Source organism: Denticeps clupeoides, chromosome 13 (assembly GCF_900700375.1).
Source record: "Denticeps clupeoides chromosome 13, fDenClu1.1, whole genome shotgun sequence".
Classification (NCBI taxonomy): domain Eukaryota; kingdom Metazoa; phylum Chordata; class Actinopteri; order Clupeiformes; family Denticipitidae; genus Denticeps; species Denticeps clupeoides.
In genome coordinates this window covers 4,735,199-4,758,420 of record NC_041719.1, presented here as the reverse complement: position 1 = coordinate 4,758,420, position 23,222 = coordinate 4,735,199, and the positions used below count along the sequence as shown (strand labels likewise).

The following is a 23,222-nucleotide window of genomic DNA, read 5'->3' as shown; positions in this document are numbered from 1 at the left end:
TCAAGATTTATGATTAATGCATCATTACGAGACCCCACACCCCACAAACACAGTTATGCAGGCTTCATGGTTGCACAGACCTACATTCCTGATGGGAAACCAATGCTTGCATTATAATTGTGAAAGCCTGAAAGCCGGAGTGGATTTGGGAGGTGCTCATCATACCCCCCATTATCGACCATGTCCACGAACGCTATTCACCAGCTGCCCGCGAGGGCAATCACATGGTCCGACCTTGAACAAGCCGAGTTCTCACCAAGGCCGCAAGATGCCTTCACCTATAAAAACACACATGCGCACCGGTCCTGTATTTTATCACGCTGCAGCTCACAGTGGTCATATTAGTGAACCCCTCATCATCATACAACAGGCACCCAGCCACCGCAGATACCAGACGACCTTGAAGCCAAGGTGCAACCCTGGAGAGGAGGAAACAGAGTTGAAATGCACAGATGCTTTCACTGCATGCAATAAGCTCTGTCTGTCATGCAGGCCAGCGCAGTCGACTTCCAAGCTTCTACAGGATAAATGCGGCCTGATGTTGCGGGAGAATGTAAGATTCAGACAGATGATGATTTTTGTTCCAGGCATAAATATGCACAAGCGAAATGTGCATTAAAGCAATTAAACAAATAAATTCCAGAGTCCTAGATGATTTGGGTTAATGGGCAGACTACATCTAAAGAGTAAAGGCTACAATCACTGGTTTATTTTTACGAACTGAGACAAGGCGTAGTATTGACTGATAATTACACTTTTAAGCTGCCTGGAATAGCAGCCGTTAATTACTTTTAATTGCCCACCGTTGGTCGCTGTTTTATTAAAGGCACCATTAGACTGTCATAAAAACAAATCCATTAGTAACAGAAGGGTAATAATTTATGTAAACTGTCATTTTGAATAAAAGTCCCCCATTTGGTAATGTGTTATTGATCGCCGCAATGGCTGCTGTTTCCCTTGCAACACGTGTACACACACTTACTCCACAGCCAGTGGGCCTTAATGCCTCATCCACATCATGGTAATTAAAACTAATGTGCTCCCATTAAGCGTTCCGCCATCCTTCCAAATTGACAGTTCTCGAAATTAATCATGAAATAGCTTGTAACTGCAGGCCATTACTGCATATAGGCTAATAATAATCAAGATGTTCTTTATTACAATGCCGAAGCCAACATCAATGGGTAGAACCAAGACCAACATCTAACGTTTACACCAACACGTCTTATTTGATAATTCAAACAGAAATTCAAAAATCAAGCCATATTACCTCATCAGTTGAAGTTTTGTAGGTGTCAGTATTTACCCCTCGACACTCCTGAATACCAATGTTAATACACAAACTTTTGTGATTATGTATTAATGAAAAGCTTTGGTCTTCTTCTGAATTCCTTGCGTATCATTCCTCCAACATTGTTTGCTACTTTTGTCCATTTTACATTTTTACACTAACAATTTCAGAATTTATCAGACCAGAGTGACTTAAAATCAGTAGTGACAGGGACAGTCTCCCCTGGAGACACTCAGGGTTAAGTGTCTTGCTCAGGTACACAATGGTAGTAAGTGGGGTTTGAACCTGGGTCTTCTGGTTCATAAGCGAGTGTGTTACCCACTAGGCTACTACCACCCCTGTCAAGAAACCCTGTCAGCATCCCTGTCAATAACAGTGAGAAAAAGCATGGGGTGTGTAGTTTAATCCATTGACACGCTCCCGTCAAAAGACAAATTCCTCTGTCCTCGTGGAAGGTGCAAATAAAACAGAGCATTGCCCCAGTCTCTTAAAGAGAGGCAGTGTTTACAGGGACGATGGGTGGAATCCTTCAAAAGAGTATAATGAAGCGCAGCGGTTGCTCTCCGCTCCCGGTAAACGCTCAGTGTAAGCAGATTACACGGCTTTGAAAGTGTGTCAGATAAAAATCCTTTCTGAAGCTTTGTCTCAAATCGGTCAAAAACGCACCAAAAATGCACCAAACAATGTGTGTTCACTGAGCACCAGGAGTGGGGCACAGATGTGGACTCCACACACCATCTCGGCGTGAAATGGGCTTCTCCAGGCAGTTTGATGAACGGCCTTCTCTCCCCCCAGAGACGCAGGGGAGAGCCTCCTTCCCCCCGGGTTTAAAGCCAGCTGTTAGGAGAGGGACGGAGGTGACACGCCACAGTCCCGATCACAGCCTGGGGGGCGAATCAGGGCTCTGCCTGCTGCAGCATCCCCAACATAGAGAAAGACGATAAATCAGAAGGATGATTGGGTAATGATCTGCCACGATGTGCCATGTCAATGACTGTGGTATTGATGATTGCTAATGCATACACTCAAAAAAATTATTTGTTGGGTTAACTTAATTCAATTATGACACCTATATCCACACATTTGAATTATGCTATTTGAAACTAAGGCTGCCTGTTTGCAAGGGTCCTATTTGCCTGCCTTAGTTTCAAATAGCATAATTCAAATGTGTGGAAATAGGTGTCATAATTGAATTAAGTAATGCAATTACTTAATTCAATTGAATTGAGTGTGTGCTCTGTGGTGGTAAAATAAGAATAAGGTTTTTAGGGGTTTTAATATGTTAAATTTATATGCCAAATGTGCTATATGTTAATCTATGATGATACATATCATAGATTGATCAACTTTGAAATCTAATGAATTCTGTGTAACTAGTGGATAGAATCTTTTCTAACTTGCATTGTACCGCCCCCCCTTCGCACTGAACTGCGGCTGCAAACATCGGTTAATTAACAGAACAGAATCTGTCTTACTGGCAGCAGTACCAGCGTGTGACAGCTGGTGGAACAGAGAATTTAAATATAATGTGCGTGTGTGTGTGTGTGTGTGTGTGTATACTCATCACTAAACAATATCCTTTACTACATCCCTCCTCCACCACAGTCATCAAACGTAGAGCTATATTAAACAGAAAAAAAAACATGTTTTTGCTATTAATGACAAACACTGACAGCATGTGATCTTCAATAAATTCACTTTCCATAAATAGTTATTTCAGATTATTCATTGTCACACCGGCATTTCAACACCAGGCACGTGGGGGCAACCGCTCGGAAGCAGTCGACGCCGGGGTCTCACAGATTACCCCTGGATGCTTCTTCTTCTGGCCCTGAGGAGTCTTCAGACCAGCCCTCTTATACCTCCTGTCCAGCCCCGGCCACCGGCCGTCCGAGGACACAGCTCTCCCCGGCGCGCCGACATTAGCACGCCATGGTTCCCTGATCTGCACGGCCAAGCTCCAGCCCTTTCTCTCTCCCTGCCTCTGCATGCCACTCTAAGCACCCGTGTCCTGATCCTCCCCGTCCTCCTGCTTCTCCCGCGGCTCCCACGTCTGCGAGCACATGCCTCAGCCCCGCCCATGACTTCCATGTATGTTGCCTGTATTATTAGTACTGGGTGCTGTTAAATAACACTTAATATTTATTATTTACTGTGACTTATAAAGATGGTGGTTGTTGTCTCCAAGTCCCCCCTCTCCCTCATTCATATCTCGACTTTCTCCCCAACTTCTCTTTTTTTCTCTCACCTTTTTCAATGTCCCGGTCTTTTTTGTCATGATTGAAGCAAGTTAAATAAGAAAACATTTATATTAAATTATAACAGATACTCATACACACTTTCATGTGTCAACTGTGATTAATATGATATGGACTTTTTTTTTTGTAATAAAAGCAGGCAGTCATTCTAAGAGTGAAATATATTGGGTTTCTTTTTAGGTCAATTCAAGCATCAAGTCCACTTTGTATTAATCTTTCATTTTCCTCGCTGCCTTTTCTATTACAGATAAAGAGGCCAGTCTGATCTGCAGAACATCTCAACGACTTCTTTGGCAGGGAGGTCACCTTGACCTGCATCAGATGAGGGCTCGAACCCTACATTGAGTTCATCCAGCCCATCAACAGCTCATCTCTTCATTGCACAGAACACAAGAATGATCAGACAAGGGTGACTCAACAGAACGTGGCGAGTTCTGTAATAATACATTATGCCAAAAGATAATGGTACATTAACGCTCCCGCACTGTGCTCAGTGATCAGGGTATTCGATTATTCTGTTTCATGCCCAAGTGTGTAGGTCATTGCCATTACCTCTCTGAGTCAGTACTGTCCAGCCAAGTGAAGCAGATTGCATTAGATGCAACAGAAAGCAGCATCTCACAGCAAGGTGCAGTATTAGGACTGGTGGACATCAACAAACACATTCACTTTTAACAGAGGATGTGAATTTCACATGCACTCTAAAAGGCTAACCAAGCAAACCATTATTCAGCAACCGGAATGCAGAAAAGTAAATTAGCATATCGATTGGACAATGGGCGGGAAAAAAAATAAACAGACAAGCAATTTTTCCATCATGTAAAAAACATTAAAAGATTGCAACTTGCATGTTTCTATGTGACTATACAGTACATTGTATAAGACATTTGTTTGCCTTGAAATAACCTAAATACGTGCAAAAAATAATAAAAACTGGCAACTAAATATCCAGTGATTTTCATGTTTTGATAATTTGCAAGCAATTCACAATTAATCAAAACATGGCATTTAAGAATATGATAATAGCAGTTCTGAGCCGTCTGCTGCTGTCACACTGGAAACACTATAATGGCCACAGTTGGATAGTGATTTGCAGCATTGTGCAGTTCACCCCCAATGGGGAACCAATCAAAGCCACAGTCTGGATGTAAAACAGCCGCTCTGTCACAGTTCAAAACAGCAGATATCTGTGCTTGTGGCTAAATAATTCATGAGCCCGGAAGTTGCCAATTACTTTACTCATCTGTAGGAAAAGAAGGAAGTGTTATTAATTATTGACATTGGCCTGTAGATGATCTAGATGATCACAGAATTCACGGGACACCTTTAAAGTTCTGAATGAACATGGCAAACAGAAAAAGATCTCTGGGGACCTACAGTAGCTATTAAAATAAAAAAATCTAAATTCTGTAGTGCAATGGAACTAAACCTAATGTGACAAGACTGCTCAACACACAGACAAGCTAATCCTTGCAGGAACATTACTGTGTAGACACAATCAATTATTTACATAAAAAGCTTTAATTATTCACAATCATTCCATTGCTTGATATGAATAATTTCTTTATCATTTCTTCTGAATCATTAATAATATATGATTACATTTAAAAAATAAAGAACACTATTCTCATTTGGTTAGAAACACTGCCAATTCTTTGTGTCATCTTTCACATATTCTAATTTTTGTAAAACTCTTTTGTAAAACCCACAGTGGTTCAAAGAAGGTTTTCTAAGCTAGATTGGTTGCATAAGCACAGCTGTGTTAAAACCATTTCCTCTCCGATGACAGTAGCAGAACTCTGGGGAAACTGTGTTTTCCATTGTAGTGCATTTATATCACCAACCAAAACAGCAGCAGTAACATTTTCCAGCTCTACTCACATTCATCACATGTCCAAAAGAAATAATGAGCCAGATGAAAGGTCTACTTCCAGCATGGATCAAGTTGGCCAATATAGACAATCTAGAAAAGTGAAGAATAAATGCCCATATACTGTGAACTGCATAGCTATACAGTGGGGCATCATTTGAGCAAGTTTGAGCACTTGCTCAATATGTAAAAAATCACACTGTATGATTTTTAAAGAATTTATTTGTATAATGGTGCACAAAATAAGTGTTTGGTCAACAGCAAAAGTTCACCTCAATGCTTTGCAATGTAATCTTGGTTGGCAATGACAGAGGTCAAATGTTTCCTGTATGTCTTCACCAAGTTTGCACACACTGTAGCTGGTATTTTTTAGCCCATTTTTCTATGCAGATCTTCTTAAGAGCTGTCATGTTTGGGGGCTGTCACTGGGCACATTTATATTTACAGCATTTGGCAGACACACACATCCAGAGCAACTCACTTTATCCATCAATGAAACCACTCGTTTGGTTTGCTAGGACCCGATCTGTAGATAACGTTTGCATAACAACTCAGAACCCAACCGTTTTTTTATTTTGTGCTTGAAGATCTTTAATGACTCGGCTGTTTGGATGTCTAGTGAAAGTTCTACCACCTAGGAGCCTAGACAGAAGAGTCTAGATAAGGTACAGAATCTCTATTGAGTTACATAGCCACTTCTCCATTACCCGTGCAGTGTGTTTGGGATCATGCTGTAAGATCCAGCCACATTTTATCTGTAATGCTCTCGCTGATAGAAGGCCCCATTCACCCTTTTCTCAATACAGATCAGTGGTCCTGTCCCCTTTGCAGAAAAGCTGCCCAAAAGCATAATGTTTCCACCCCCATGCTTCACAGTGAATTTGGTGTTCTTGGAATGCAACTCAGTATTCTTCCCCCTCCAAACACAAGTTTTGTTTTGGTCTCATCTGACCACATGACCTTCTCACAACACACCTCTGGATCATTCAGATGGTCTCTGGTAAATTTTAGACGGGCCTGGAAATGTGCTGGCTTAACCAAGGGGACCCTTAGAACGGTGCAGGATTTTAATTAGTGTGTTGCTAATAGTCTCAGCTCTCTTCAGGTCATTGATCAGTTCCCCCTTTGTAGTTCTGGACTGTGTCCTCTCACCATTCTCAAGTTCATTTGTACCCCACGAGGTGAGATCTTGCATGGAATCTCAGATTAAGGGAGATTGTTAGTGATTCCATTATCTAATAAATGCACCAACATATGATTTCTTCTTACCAAGATGCTTGCAAATTGTAGATTGTCTCATCCCAGTCTTGTGCGGGTGTACAATATTGTCCATGGTGTCCTTAGACAGCTATCTGGTCTTGGCCATGGTGGAGGATGGAGGCTGATTGTTTGAATGTTTATACTGAGTTTAAACAGGTGCCATTAAAGCAGGTAATGAGTGAAGGATAGACAAGCTTATTAAAGAAGAAGTAACAAGTCTGTGATGCCAGAATTCTTGCCTGTTTGTGCTAAATACTTATTGCAGGTAGTGTGCATAATAGACCTCCTCAGTTTGAAAAACAACATGGAGATCATAGTTCATCATAGTTCATCACATCATAATACATTAGGGCACAAAATGCATTTGTGCGATGTGAACCATACTACAGTGTAATCCACAAAGATCATATTAAACTGCAGCACATGACAGATCAGTGATTATAGCGAATTTAGTTGAAGAGTTTTCAAGGATTAAATAAAATGTTGTTTTGTTTGCTAAGAAAAGCTATGCATGGTGTTCCTCAAATAGTCTCAAACAAGTGACAAGTGTTCCCTGTTCCCTTGTAAAATGCAGGTGGGTTTTGAAGCTCTGAAGTGAATGAGACAGCAAGGCCACTGCCTATCACTTAATAAATCTTGATACTTAGTAAATTACCAAATTACTTCATTTTAGAAAGATTTAATGTCTCCAGTGAAGCTGAAACCCAATTTAATCAAAATCACAGCATGTTTGACATTTCCGGCACAATGGGGTTATCAGATGACACACTTCAATTAAACATCTCAACAAAAGCATTCAGGAATATTTCTTGACACACACAAATTTACTCTAAATGCTAATTTGCTTAATGCACCCATTGAGTTGATTTAACTGAAGTAGCTTTATAGGTACATTTTAAAAGAAGCTTCATTGTATCATTTTAAAGACGATGTTAAGAAGGTAAAAAAATTGTTACTGTTAAAAAATACACAAATTCTCTTCCATTTTAACCACCAAGAAATGAAAACTCAGAAGATATGTGAAATTGTGTGAACTATAATACAAATGACAGGGTGATGGGGAATTGATGGGGTTGCTTGCTCAGTGGGTCCAGACCCCATAGAGCACATATGGCCAATGTGCCATGAAATACAGGCTAATTGCAGTCGCTGTGTGTAAAAACAGCCATTATTCCGCTTCGGCCTCCCTTCAACACTGAGTTAATGGTTAAACATGTCATCTTCTAGGAGACAAAATTCTAACATGAAATGCAAAGATAGATAATATTTTTCCAATGTCCAAAGAAAATATGCCCCGACTTATGGCAATAATTACGTAGAAAAACTGGGAAATTGAGTGAAAATTTAAACATCTGATTGCTATTTCAACTGTAGCCTCTTATGACCAGATTTGAGCTTGTGAAGAACTGGACACCTTAACATGAGTCCATTTTTGAGCGGGTGTGGGGTTGCCAGAGATTCCTTTATTAGCACCAGGGGGAAGGAAACTGACCCACTAATGTGAGTGAAAGTAAATAGGTGTGTAGAATGCAAATGTTTAATCAGCTAAAAAAAAATAGACTATAAAAAAAAATCTCCAGGTCTTCAGAAAAGGATTTTTAAAATTCTAACCAATGGGTCACATTTAATACAATAACAAGATAAAATGCTAAATAACACTTCACAATCAATATTCTGACAAACGACTCAGAAGTAAAATGTTACAGAACAGATCACAAGCAACAGTACCGCAAGGACAGAACACTTTCCCACAGGCAATACAGCAACAGTGCACAGAAATATAAAACGCTACTGCGTTCTTAAGGATAGTCTAGGCATTGTGGATTTATTGCATATTCGCTGTCTAGAAGTGTTGAAGTTCTCACATTCATTCCTAACATACTAATGAATAAACCAGAACTCAGCATGCAAACAGCTCACACATACAATGTTAATAACATGATAAATGTAACTACAGAACAGAATAAGGAGTACCAATTTTGTGAAAAACCTTCACTTCGTGAAGTTCGATGTTAAGTGTGCTACAGAAAGGAAGTTCAGAATCTGACTCTCTCCAAAATTGAAACTATATGCAAAGCAGATTTCACCATTAACGACTGGATATACCACATTAATCCAAGAAAAAAATAAAGCAGCCCCATGGTCTGTTTAATGCACAAATGTGTTCCTCCCATCTCTGGCAATAACCCTCATCCATAAGGAGTGAGCGGATGAAATTTAATGAGGCTGAGCTGAGATCCCAACACCATTTAAATTAACAGTCCGTGGTAATTGATAAAATAATGGAGTTGGGGCTTCCTCTGCCTCGGGTCCTCGGCTGCCTTTACAGCCAGTTTCATTTAGTGAGGAAAAATTCAGAGCAAGCCTCTACTAAGCTAAAGGTCAAGTACAAGACTTAATTTGCCAAAGGGAAACTGTTTGGAGCATAAACGAATTGGACTCGGAGCAAATTTATGACACATGCTGACTATTTTTTCTTTCCTCACTGACTTTGCCCTTAAGAATCTGACTGGTGTTCAAACGATTGCTGTCAGCAAGTTAAAAAAAAGGTTCATTTGAACAGCACTGTGCACCACTCATGCAAATAACTCAAAAGTGCACCTTTACCTGCATTCACACAGCTCCTCTGAAAAAATTCCGTACTTGGAATGGTTACTCGGCACGCAGCTCTCATAACCTGTATACTAACTAACTAGAAATGGGTGGTTGTTCCTGACAGTTCTACCTTAATTCAACCCTGAGCCATTAATATCACAGACGTTATGGGGACAGAGCTGGCAGGCCGAATAAGCAGAGTAAGCTTTTCCCACTCTCTTTTGCTCACATTAACAAACACTTCCAGAGCATTCTCAGAAAGAGAGCGAGTGCGATGCAACCCTCCAGCCGAGCTTCATCTCGTGTTCGCCTTGTTCTGTCTGCCTACATCAATGGTGATTTAAAGGAATATTTACCAGCACATTTGGCAACAGAGACAGAGCTGCAGTGGAAGAGGCGCCGAGAGAATATCTGAGCATGTCAGCGCTTCAAAAGAATACTTCAGTACCCTCCCCCCCGGACTGCATCAAAGTGTGAAACCAGAGAGTATTATAATACACACTCCAAAGTCAATAGCTCGTGGTGAGGCAAGATACGTTATTTACAGTTTAGTGGCTCATCATATTGCACATTGGTGTTAAAAAAAAACACGACGCCATGATAACTGTGTTAGCAGAGACCTCATTGTAAAGCACCACCATCAGCTGAACACTCGTGGTTAAATTATGACATTCTGGGTGTTTCATCTCTCAGCCAAAGTTGGCTCAGAAGGATTCTTTATGTTTTTAATTTTTTCCCATTTGGTACCACTGACCACTTTTGGTTAATCCCATGTGGAAGTACTGAGAATTTAATCTGACAGCGCACCGCTGGGAAGATCAGAAAGATGGATATAGAATCTCTCAACAGCAGTGATTCACCCGCGGCACAGCAGGACCACACCACACTGGACCACTGAAGGCCGGATGAAGCGGAGAGGGGAAATTCTAATCCTCAACTTTGGCAGATGTCACTCTGGAAGTTATTATCTGGCTCCAGTGCAGAACAGTCACAGAGGGACAGAGGGACAGAGGGACAGCAGAATCTAAACCCAAAACCTTTCTAGTGTAAGAAAGTTCAGAGGTGGAGGTCAGTCTGGAATGCACCCCAGACCCCAGACATCCTGTTTAATCTCCTCCTGCACACTAGATGATCAGGTGATGAAGCAGTGAAGGAGTCACGCTGGAACCAATACAGTCTCGCCGACCGGCCCTTCACAGCTACGTGTCAGGGGCAGGGGCCAGCGCTCAGCTAATACTGCTCCAAATTGCCTTCTGTTCCACATCCTTACCTACCAAGGCTAGATGAAGAGGTCAGGGGTCATGAGATTGTGCTGCGTGAGGGAAACTTGAGGGGAAATAGTGTAAAATGGCAAGAAAAAGTGATATTCATCACTTTAATATAAAGTGATGAGGTGACTGAGTTTTTGGTGACAATTAATCATTTTTGTGATTTAATACATAAGGAATTAAAGCAGGATGAGTTTAAATGCATTGAACAGCAAAAAAAACAGAAAGGGTCTTAAGACAGTTCACCCAACACAAGGAAGAAAAACGGGCTTGGATAGATCTTTTTTATTTACTGAAGCTGTCAGCAGCACTCTCTGGAGTCAACCCGAGGAGATTTGTTCTTTCCCATTCGGCTGAGAGCCCACAGAAAGAATTGATCAGGAGCTCCCGAGACCACAGCTGTCTCCTGATACATGCAACCAAGAGAGGTGAACAAAAAAAAACAAGAGGCTCCCCTTATGAACAAGCTTATTTTTATCAAACTCAGGAATCGTTTATTTTGCTCATTTTTATGTTAAAAAAAGATTGAGATTCTGCTTCCTATCTCCAGTCGCTTGATCTGGCTTCAAGTTCACATCAAATCAATTTAAGATAATATAATTTTTTTGTTTGTTTTACATCTGCTGAAATCACATAAAAATCTACTGGGCACTGTAATTTTCCTCTCTTGGTCTTAAACATGAAAGTTTGGTTTTTGGTATAATACATCAGTGCTGCCAAAGTCAGTGTTTGGTAAAAGAATATAAAAACTTGCTGTTTTCACTCTGTGTGTTACAGTAAATCAATGAGAGCCAGAAAGCTCTGAGAATGCAATCTGTTGTTCCTTGTGGAAGAAAACTTCTTCAGAAATAGACACGTTTGAGCCACCCTCCGGCACTGTGTGTGTGGCAAGGGGGAACACAGTGCTCAGTCCTGAAAGCCAATAATAGACCAAGGACAATTTTATGGTCGAAATAAACCAATTCGTGGAAAGAAGAACATTCTATTATTTTTTTTTCTACTTCTTTTTCAAATGGACCCCATCCATGTGAGACCCATAGCCTCATTCCGTCCCATGCAATTTCTCTTGGCCATTTCAGAATGTCTTAAATCACCCTAAATAATTTTGTCCTACAAATAATAATAAATATGTCTTTATAAAATTACTAGACAAGATGGCGTAATAACTAAACGTAGCTCGTGTTATGTGGTTGAGGGAATATTTTGTTATTGTGAGCATGAGTTTGAAGTATGCTTATAATGAGTGGTCGTTAAGACAAAAATCTTTGAAAGATAGGAAAAAAGGCTACCCCTGAGAAGCAAGAAGAAAGAAGAGCTGAGAGATGGAATTTCAAGCAGCTTTTTTTTTTCAGAACTTTTCCTGGCATCCCCACTGAATCGTGACTATAAGCTAATGATATGTATAATAAGACTCAAAGTCCGCACTGCATTTCAATTGAAGAGATGATGGATTCCCTGTTACTGTGACTAAAGAGCCTGATCTTTAGCCATGTTGCTCATTTGATTCATTTTTTTATTAAATATCCCATGCAGACGTGTACTGTGACCTCTTTTTGCACAATGGTTCCTGCTGCTGAGTTGCTTTCTCAATATTTACGGGTGAAAAACTGCATCCTCAAGGAGTCTGCTTTTCCTGTAATCTCCCACTTCAGAAGTTCTTTGCCGGCCTCTGTAACAGCATTTATTAAGGATGTGTCTGCATTGCCCAGCTCTGGGAAAGACCTTTTACTTCCCCTTCAAGACAAAACACTGCCAGTGTTTTCCAGAGCAACTACTACAGCATCCGGGGGCTTTTAGCGCTGCCAGGCCTGGATCTTGACACCAGTTGAACGCGGGTTAGAAGGTAAAACGAGTGCCAGGGAGAGCAGTGAAGGTATGAAAAGTATGCCACATTAATAATTAATTGGCTGGCAGAAGGTTGCTTCCCCCCTCTAGTCAGTCCACAGGAAACGTGTTAAGCAAAAGAAAGCTGAGCTCACTGAATCCTTTTATAACACTGAGAATCAAGACAACCCGAAGACCATTAATTGAAGAAAGAAACTTCAAAAATTAATAAGAATTACATTTAAATTATTTAAACCATATTTAATCATTTGTTTTTTGATTTCATCACATTTTTAAAAATATTTCTTTCAATTGTTCATGTTCTGGTATTTCAAGACAAGCTATCAACAAACGTCTCAAACTGCAGCCAGCGACGGAGGTCCTGAACTTGACGCATGGCGCGCAGGCGTGGCAGCCGTAGATTGCATTGGCCAGGGTCACCATGTGGAGATGGCCGGTGGTTGACAACGGACGCGTTGTTTAATGGAGGTCCCACCGGGGACGGGCTGTAGGGCCATTGTGTGCAGCCGGCCAATTTCTCTGTGAGCTGAACTGCTCAGACCCCGAATTTCACAGTGTGGCCGAGGTCAGCGGGAAACCCAGATTACAGTCCGTGAACGCTCTCGCGGCACGCATTACTAAGAGCCTTTGTGCGTTTATGGGCCTCGGCAACAAGCCAGTGGAGTTTTTCCAAAAGTTATGGCAAAGCACGGTTCAACACAATGCCTACAAATTCTCTGCAATTTTCACTCAACTTTACACATGAAAGAGTGAAAACAGAACAAAAAGCAACAATTTTGGCATCCTCGTCTTCCTCCGCTTATCCTGGTCCGGGTCGCGGGGGCACCATCCCAAGTAGAGAATCCCAGACAGCCCTCTCCGGCAGGACCCCAAGGCGTTCCCGGACCAGACTGGAGATATAATTTCTCCAGCGTGTCCTGGGTGGACCCGGGGGCCTCCTGCCAGCAGGACATGCCCGAAACACCTCCCCAGGGAGGCGTCCAGGAGAAATCCCGACCAGATACCCGAACCACCTCAACTGACTCCTCTACATGTGGAGGAGCAGCGGCTCCCGAATGTCCGAGCTCCTCGCCCTACCTCACCCTATCGCCTGGCCACCCTACAGAGGAAACTCATTTTGGCCACTTGTATCCGCAGTCTCGTTCTTTCGTCATTACCCAAAGCTCATGACCATAGGTGAGGATTGGAACTTAGATCGACTGGTAAATCGAGAGCCTTGTTTTCTGACTCTTCACCACGACAGATCAGTGCCCAATCTGCCTGTCGATCTTCTGCTCCCTTCTTGCCTCACTCGTGAACAAGACCCCGAGAAGCTTAAACTCCTCCATTTGAGACAGGACCTCTCTCCAGACCCGGAGTTGGCAGGCCACCCTTTTTCGGTCGAGAACCAGGGTCTCAGATTTGGAGGTGCTGATCCTCATCCCAGCCGCTTCACACTAGGCTGCGAACCTACCCAGGAAGAGGTGAAGGCCAGAGCCTGATGAAGCTAGGAGGACCACATCATCCACAAAAAGCAGAGACGAGATTCTCCTGCCACCAAACTCGACACCCTCCACACCATGGCTGCCCTTTGTCAAAATGAACAATTTCAACTCGTTTCAACGTTTTAAACGACCCGATAAACAGGCCTTACCAATCCAAACCGCTGACACAGAAACTAACAAGGTTGTCCGAGGCGGGTTTGTCCTCACCCATCACAAGCCAACATTCATGGTACAGTTAACATGCCAACCTGATCTTAACATAACACACGAAGTGGAAATGCACTGTGAAGCCCACGGCGGTGCTCAGAGGCGTAGTGTCCACAGCAACATATGGGTCCTGCAGTGATAAGTGCAGAGAAGCCCGGACTGCTGCTGCTCTTCATCCGTGTGATTGATGGTGCATCAGTGACTAAACATAAGATTGTGCGTGAGGATAAAATGAGAGTGATGCAAAAGTTGGAAGACCTTTATTCTCGTCATTTCCTTCATGGTTTTTTGCACCAATCACTACTAAATGCTGAACTGCAATTTTCATGTAAGTGAGAAAAGAAAACAGCACTAGGTAGGATGATGAAGGGACATCTGCTGTGCACATTCACATTTTAACTATGAATGCAGAAAAAAGATTTTCTAGCAGAGACTAGTTATATGGAAAATAAATCAAAGGCTGTAATGTGTCATGTAATGTTTTTATTTGAATAACAATCTGTACCAGAATGGATTGATTTGCTCATTTGACAAAATGTCAGAAATGCAAATTTAGAGCTCCTGTTGTGGATGATATGCCCTTTGTAACACCTCAGGGAGATCCGGAGAGTCCCAGAGACAAATCCACAACTGAGCTGGGACTCAATGCTGTATCAATAAAGAAAGGAGCACGTGCTGAGAGTGAAAGCCGTCAAAAGCACAGATTTCCAAAAGCTCCGTTGTGTCAGGTCTTCGAAGATTCTAGAGCTCTGGCTGGTTGGGGTGGATTTAATTGGATTCTAGCTTTCCTTTTGACTTCAGTGAAAAATAACTGCTGCTCCTATAGGGCCTTGAGAGGATGACATTTTTGAGCCGCAACCAAAACCCTACATGCATCAGGCCATCAAAATATAGACATCTGTACAACAGCAGACAGCAGCAAGAAGAACATGGATGACAGTTGTTGACGTCTGACAATGGGGTTTATGATTTTTCTGCCTTCAGATCAGAGATTTGAGGCCATGCTGAATGAAGTCAAAAGATCATGTACGCTTACAAACAGAGGGGCATAAAGAGCGAGCATGTGGCTGTGGAATCTATGAAATCCATTAGATAATAATAATAACAGGGGTTAGATGTCAGATCTCCTACTCAAGCTAAAACTAATAAGGTGGCATTCCAGCTGGTCCAGCAACATGGCTGTTTAGTTATCTGCTCAACATGGTTTGAATTGTGTTGGTGACAGTAGTTCATCTACAATTTCCCCTGCAACATTATCCTTCATATGATGAGCCGTTTATGAACACAAGCCAGAGTTCATTATTCCAGTGGTTCTATTTCCTATTCCTGTTACAATGTCAATGTGACTATTTCATTTCTGAATTCCCATGTACAACAGTACAATAACAGTACAATAGCAATACATTAGCTGCTTTCAGTGTGTGTGTGTGTGTGTGTGTATGAGAAAGAGCTAATGGTGCCCTACATCTGAGCACCACCTCTTCAGCTCTCTTCCCAATGAGCTAATGATCCCTCAGCATGGGGCTAATAACCGCATTCATTGGGCTCCAATCTGAGAAAATCTCACCCTGCGAAAGAAATATCAAGGATTTCAGCTTTGTGTCTTCCAGTCCTCATTGTAGTAATGGAGATAAATAGTCAGCAGGATGCAAGATCTAGAGGACTAGTGCATCACAACCTTTACTCTGTATACAGTGATTATTCCAAATGACTATAATCGCTTACATTTAAAGACATCCATGCAGTTATAGTTGTGCTGCATCCAAGCGCTAGAGTATTCAACACGATTTAGGACAACAGAACAGCGTTTTTCCTGGGGTCTTATTTTTGTAAGTAATGCACTCCTTGTGCGAAAGCGTAAAGGTAAATAAAAAGCCTGATGATCGGCACTGACTGGTTTGGCGCCAGGGTCTTGGATTTGCATGAATCATTTTTATTACTATGCAGCCTGCGCTGCTTAAGAGGCAGCCAATGGTTCTCCAGTTTATTAGCATGAGCTCCAAAGGCCCGGTGCAGTAAATTACAGGTCTGGAGCTTGCCGGCCTGCTGCCCCATACCTTGATAAGCCCAGAGTGATGCTGAGCACCATCCTTCTTGACAAGATGGTGTAAATGTGACACCTCCCAATGCATTTAATGGACATTTAAAGGAACACAGCTCTAGGATCCAGAACTTCCACAGGCTTTGGAAACTGGAAACAGATTTGTCTCAGATACATACATATGCAAAGAGACATCTCCACTGTTCTGGTGAAGAAGAAATAAACTGCATGAAAAGAGGTTCTGTTGTTGAAGACAATGCAAGATCCAGATTTTAACTGCAAAACAACTGAAGAGCTTTTGTCTTCAACCATGAAAATTCTCAAAATTTGAGACTTGGAATGCATCTTGGAATGTCCTTCAAATCACACCACTGCCAATAGTGTCTCCGGGGACTGCAGTCACAATGCAATTTAAATACTGTTAAGTTTACAATCTGCACTGCTACACACAATCACTGGCAAACTATCAATCAGCACTTTATAAGGGACGACTGGCTGTTATGGTAAATGCCAAGTGCGATGCGATATTGTTCCTCGCTCTCGGCTCGCTTTCCCCCACTCTCACTGTAAGTCTGTGCTCGCTTGACATAAGACAAATGGCAAGCCCAATCTCACATTTTCTTTCTTACCCCAACAACATTTCACACAGACATGCAAAACAAATAGGGGAATTGTCTTATCGCGGGAGAAAGAGAGATCGCTTCTCTGATTCAGGAACCCGCTGTCTTTTTCTGCAGGGGAACGGGGGAGGTTCTCGGTTGGCCACCTCTACTTCATTGTATTAGATTTGATCATTAATAAACAGTTCAATTCTGCATCTACAAAAATTATCCCATAATATATATATATATATATATATATATATATGTGTGTGTGTGTGTGTGTAAACTTCATGCCAGTCTTATTAGCAAGTTCACACAGAGACACATAGAACAAGAACCTCACAACCAGGAAAATCCCAAAAGAGAAGATTCCCAAACACTTCTGGTTCCCCCCTTCACCCTAAGAGAAGTAAAGTGAATTTAATTGTGAAACACAGCACAGCACACGGTGCACACAACAAAATGTGTGCTCTGCTTTTAACCATTGCCCTGAGTGAGCAGTGGGCAGCCATGACAGACGACCGGGGAGCAGTGTGTGGGGACGGTGCTTTGCTCAGTGGCACCTCTGCGGCACCTTGGCGGTTCGAGCTTACGCCAACCATCTAATTACGGGATCATTTCCTTACCCACTGGCAGCCAAGGCTAGAACCCAGGTCGCCCACGTCCTAGCCCAGCAACATAGCCGCTGGACCAGAGCAAGTTATGTATTCTGAAAGACGTTACAAAAATTAAATCATAAAAAAAAACATCAGCATCCCTTGTTTCATTTCTTTTCATTTAGTCCGCATCGGTGCGGTGGGCTGTTGAACCCACCTTATCACATCACCATCCGTCACCACACTGCTACATTTTTAGGTCTTTAGCAACACGACCTTCCGTCGTGGAGGGAGTCAATTTGCAAGAAAATCGCAGACAGAGAGACGGGAAAAAAGCACACGACTCGCTGACTTTATCGCCGTAATCACTAGTGCCGCCAAATCAGGAATGTTTCTGCACTGGACTCCCAGTCACTGAGCAGGATCTTGCATATTCCTTCACACCTACGCAGGAGCTAAAAACCCCGCTTTTCCTGTGAGTTCAGCACTACCTTCGTTCTCTGCTCACTTGCAACATGTCTGGACGGTTAAATCCCACCGCACACAGACGGGAGCGGTGCAGACTGGCGGCTGGCGTCGAGCACGTTAGCCGTACGATTACCTGCCGCCTGGTAGGCTGCACCGACAGGCCCTCTGCAGATGAAGTGCTTCTCAGATCAGTGTTGGCACTCTAAACGCGGGGAAGAGAGCCGCCGCTGTCTTCGGCCTAATCGCCCCGGAGAGCCCGTGACTCGGCATGCGCCGCAGACGCCCGGCCCAATTAACCAGAGGCGCCGGGCCTGCCAGCCCATGGAAAGCGAGAGGACGTGCGAGTCGCAGTGCTAACGTTTGCTTTCCTTCAGATGCCGAATCGATAAAGGGATCCGGTACTCGGGGGGGGCCGAGACGTATCTGTCACACCGCCGTCACGTGTACACAATGGACGACCTCTAGAAAATGGGTGCTGTTTGCATTGCCAGCCGTGATTAGATCAGAATTTTCTTTTTTATATGGGGGGCTTCATGCTCTGCTGGTCTCTCCAGACTCCAGTTCACAGACCTGATCTAGGAGCAGGAAAACATTATGTATTGATAATATTCTGCTCTTACCATGTTGTGGTAATTACGTAGAAAATGATGATCGATTTTCTTAAGTGGCTTAACAGACGTAGGAATGTTTCCCCACACAATAACTTCATCTGAGTAAAATCTGTGTGTGTGAAAGTGAAGTGATTGTCATGATTGTGAAGTGATTGTGAAACACTGCAGCACAGCACACGGTGTCCTCTGCTTTTAACCATCACACTTGGTGAGCAGTGGGCAGCCGTGACAGGCGCCCGGGGAGCAGCGTGTGGGGACGGTGCTTTGCTCAGTGGCACCTTGGTGGTTCAGAATTTAAACTGGCAACCTTTCGATAACAGGTCCGCTTGATTACCCGCTTGGCAAAACGCATACTGCCACACACTTATCGAGCCAAAATGATGAATTATGAATTATTTCTATGCCTTAATTCTATACAAGAGGTTTGAGAATTAATGAGTACAAAGGCAGACAAAGGGAGGTGACCTGAGGGATGAGAGTAAAAATGAAGCTGTCCTGGGTGAAGTGGAGGCAGGACCGGCCATCGATTTCTAATAAACACCCCCCTCGATCTGTCTAACCACAGCGCTGAGGGCCGAACCCCACCACACATTAACAGTTCACCACTAATGTCACCACCGGAGTCGGCGCACGTACGTCACCTCCGGCACTCCCTTCAATTACACAGCACGGCTGCTGCCGCCGCCATTTACGGGGACGAAAACGTGGCGGAAAAAAAGCAGCTCGGTGGCGGCGGCGGGAAAGACGGCAGGAAGCCGCAGCTGCAGGGACGGCGTGACTCAATGTTCTGCTGAAATGTCCTTTCTCTGTTCAGCTGGGTGTAATGGATTAATCATGCGCTGATTCTTCAGCCCATTCAGCCGCTGAAACAGACATTCTAAACGCAGTCTGGGGCATTTGGGGTTTTATAGGTGTGTGTAGCGCTAAAACTACATATACACACACAGGAAGGAAGGGCGTCGTCCCATTCCATCTGACCACACTTAACAAGGCCGCCTGCTTCACATGTCAGGAGCAATTCTGGTGTGTTTTTTTTACAGGAACAGCCGCCTCCGCGACACCGGGGACGCATCAAAAAGGCTTCGTTCAGAACGCACGCCCATAAGAGGCACAATAACATTCATCTTCAATTGAGCAAATCTCTGGAAAACAATTAGTGGCGTGCGGCGGCGCTGAATGGCTCTTGATGAGAACGGGGAGCACGTTGGAACAGGTTAATCACCGCTAATCCAGGAACGGGTGCTGGACATTTTCTGCCCGCTGACATTATACGATCATCATCGGAGCTCAAGAGCAGCGAGAGCATCAAGTTTTAATTAAAAGGGACGTCCTCTCCTCCCCAGTTTTTTTTTTTTATTTCCAAACCTTGAAGCAATGCTGATTGCGTCGGATCACCAAGAGCAAATTACTTTTCGTAACGTCTGGATGAGGGGGGCGGACGGGCGGAGGGTTTATCGGTTTTCACCAGCACCCTGCGATCGTGAGAGTTATCTGCAAAGGCTGCGTCCAATCACTTAAAAGCTCTTTAGCGTCTTTGTAAATAAATGTGTGTGTCAAAGCTGAGGTCATTCCGGTCCAGATCATGAAGTGAACCTCAGCAACAGGCAGAAAGCGACATTAATCTGCGAGTAATCGACAAGCGCCGAGGATAATGGAAGCAGGCAAGTGCACTCGGTCGCGACAAACAATTGTTTGATCAATGGTGAATCTTTTTAAATCAATTTAATAAAATGCATCAATGACATTTTTCCTAGAAAAACACAGAAATAAAAAAAAGAAGACAAACAGCATCGCAGACAGTGGATTGTGTCACATTTTCATCAGTTATGTCTGGTGGGCCAATAATGTTGAGGGCGATTAGTCAGGAGCACAGACGGTGGCATAATGGAAGGGATGAAAAGGAAGGGATGAAAACCACCAGGCGAGGCCCTTAAGACCCTCTGCCACACGGCAGGACCTGAATTCATCCCTCAGCTCGTCCAGTCAAAATCGAATCCAATACCGAGTGACTGACAGCATGTTCGATTCTGCAAACAAAGCGTCTCCGCATCCACCCACCCCACACACACCACACACACACACACAACAAAACACACCCTGAATGGAAAGAGCTACGTCGGCATCCGTAATGCAAAATCCTGTCCACACTCTTTATTTTATTTAACAGTAATAATGATCATTTCAAATTATTTATATGTTTTAGCAAAGTCACAGATCTGAATGTCCAAATGTTCATATATTTACATGTTATTTGCATAACATAGAATAGAAGCCATGCGTGTAACGCCATGTCTGTGTGTTTACACATTTTTGCTGATTCCAGCTACACCGCAGAACATCTACTAACAGCTGGAAGCCACCCTGCTGATGCTCATAATTCTCATATGGTCTCACGCCCCCCCATCCGTCAGGAGGCGTCCAGCCTTTAACCCGGAGTCGTTTATCTGGGCAGTAATCAAGAGGGAGCGGGAACCGAACCTGACCCCACTGCTCAGGAACCCCATCAAAGCCCCCAGTTACACCCCAGCCATGTCAATACGTCCACAAAGGCCTGATGTGTGGTCATACTGATGAATTAGAGCACCTCGGCAGCAGCTGTAGAGGACAGCGGTTACGCATGCAGCACCCCTGGGCATTCTGGGTAATAGAGCCGGTCCTCAAGGGGCTCACCCTCGCCAGGGCCGCTGTCTGAGGGCATGACGGCCCCACTGTGCCCTCTCTGACATCCCCCCATAATCACCGCGGCGCTGGCCGCGGCAGCCGGACCTCCGACAGCCCACCTGTGCCTGTCGCTGCTCCGTTCCGGAACACGCCCCAGTGCGGACCGCGCGTGCAGTTGTGTGACCTTCGGCCCTTCACGACAGCATCAATTAGTGATGGTGGTCCCAGCTTTTAGCTGGATCACCGCTCCCCCCCGGACGGGCGCACCTCTACATTAGCGAGAGTGCTTTTCAAGGTAGGACAGACGCACAGTTTCTGGGATGGGACAGGACTGAGTGAAGCTGACTGAAGGTCAGGATGGACAGAGGTGCCGCCCTGAGAGCTTAAGGTCAAGTTCTGAGACGTGCAATTAGACGTAAGAGGGCCTAAATACATAAAAGTCTCAAGCGACGGAAAATCCACCCCCACAAAAAAATATGTGAGCTTATAATATTAAATAAACGTGTGTAAACACAACAATAGGAAAATTAAATCTATAGCTCTTCCGAATGAGGTATATTTACTGAAATATTAGACAATAACAGATCTGTTGAATCTGTTGTAGTTAACAGCTGCTTGTTCGTTTTTTGTAAGTCTGCGCTGCACAACCTTTTAGGGACGTTTTAGGGACCGTGACATTCCCTGGCCAGAAATTTGCATCTCTTCTGACTGGATTAGAAATGAGAGACCATGAGCATGCAAGAACCGTTTTTATATTATTATAAAAAAAAAAATACTCAACGTGTACAAAGAACCAACGGAGACTTTTCGTCCTCAGATTGTCATGCATGGACCGGGAAGGCGTTGCTGGCGGTTGGAGGACATGAATGCGGCTTTTTGTCTGGTCCGGAACGACGGCGAAATAAATGAAATTAAAAATGCGTGAGGCTAAACAAAATGTTGCCGGACTGTGTGAACGTCGCAACGTGTGCAGCATGCGAATTCAACACGACTGAAAATATGTCAAGTCATACATTTCTTGTAATTTCTCCTGCACGGTTATACGTTAGTATACAGAATGAAAAGAAGAAAAAAATCATCTCCGACCGATTAGGAGACGACGCCACTTGCGTAAAAGTTCGGAATGTGAAAGAGCGATGGAAGTGATTGGAGGCGCCAACTTTCATCTCGACAGCCTCGCGTCTCCGGTGATCGGCGTCTCGTCACGGCTCTTGTCGGAGGTTCGGGCTGCGTCCACGTTGCGTTCTTCTAAAGAGGCTCTTTTTTTTTTTTTTTTTTTTTTTTTTTTTTTTTGATGCGACGTTCCGTCGACCCTCCTGAAAAATCCCTTTATCCCGATTTAAAAAAAAAAAAAAAAAAGAAAGAAAAAGAGAGACGTTCGGCGGCGCGGACGCTCTTACCGCCCGCCTCCCGCTCCGCATGTTCCCCGGCATTGTCTCCTTACCTCCGCCGCTGCGCGCCGCCAGCACCGCGGCGAAGACGGCCAGGAGCGCGGCGACGGCGCCCGGTCCGGACGCGTTCATGGTCCGCCTCGCTGTCTTCGCCACTTTCCGAACAGATCGACCGGGTGCTGGGGAAAGGGGGGGGAGAGAGACGCGGGAGCCACTCCCGCAAGGCTCGGCGGCTCTCGGCGCTCCTCCGACACTGACGGCTGGATTCAGCACCACGGACAGCTCCTAGCGTCCGCAACTGGAACAAAGTTTCCGCGCCGCGCCGCGCCGCCCACCCCACCCGCACCGTGGGATGGAGCGTTACAGGCAGAGACCGATCAGACCGGGCAGGGCAGGGTCCGCAGTTTCCGTCCTTTTAAGGCGTTCCTACAGCAATTTGCCGATGCTTGTAGTTCCGACTGTCCTCCATATAATCATTGTTGTCATTGTTACGAATCATAATTCTATTAATAATAATTGTTCTGTTTTTATTATATATTTTTTTACTTTATTATTATTATTATTATTATTATTATGGGCAGTACACTTCAAGACTGATGTAGACTGATTATTATGGGCAGTACACTTCAAGAGCAATGCAGTGGCACACCAGAATTCTCCAGAGCTCTGATGTGATCGTCCTGACATATTTCTCACTTAAATGTGAAATAGGGATTTTTTTTTTTTTTTTGGTTTGCATTAGGCCTAAAATGGGAGGAGCCATAGAGTGACAGC

At 43.8% G+C, this 23,222-nt stretch overlaps 1 protein-coding gene across 2 annotated transcripts in view; it reads right to left on the bottom strand.

Annotated features, from left to right (window-relative positions):
- The window catches only part of sez6b (seizure related 6 homolog b), a 103,607-nt gene extending 80,807 nt beyond the window's left edge, over nucleotides 1-22,800 (bottom strand). The window contains exon 1 of one of the 2 annotated variants that reach the window (XM_029000014.1): nucleotides 22,502-22,800. In XM_029000014.1, the coding sequence (XP_028855847.1) occupies nucleotides 22,502-22,580 (79 nt within the window). In that variant the 5' untranslated portion in view covers nucleotides 22,581-22,800. The remainder of the gene's footprint in view (nucleotides 1-22,501) is intronic. The other variant, XM_029000013.1, reaches the window with a different exon arrangement.
- Nucleotides 22,801-23,222: the final 422 nt, after the last annotated feature.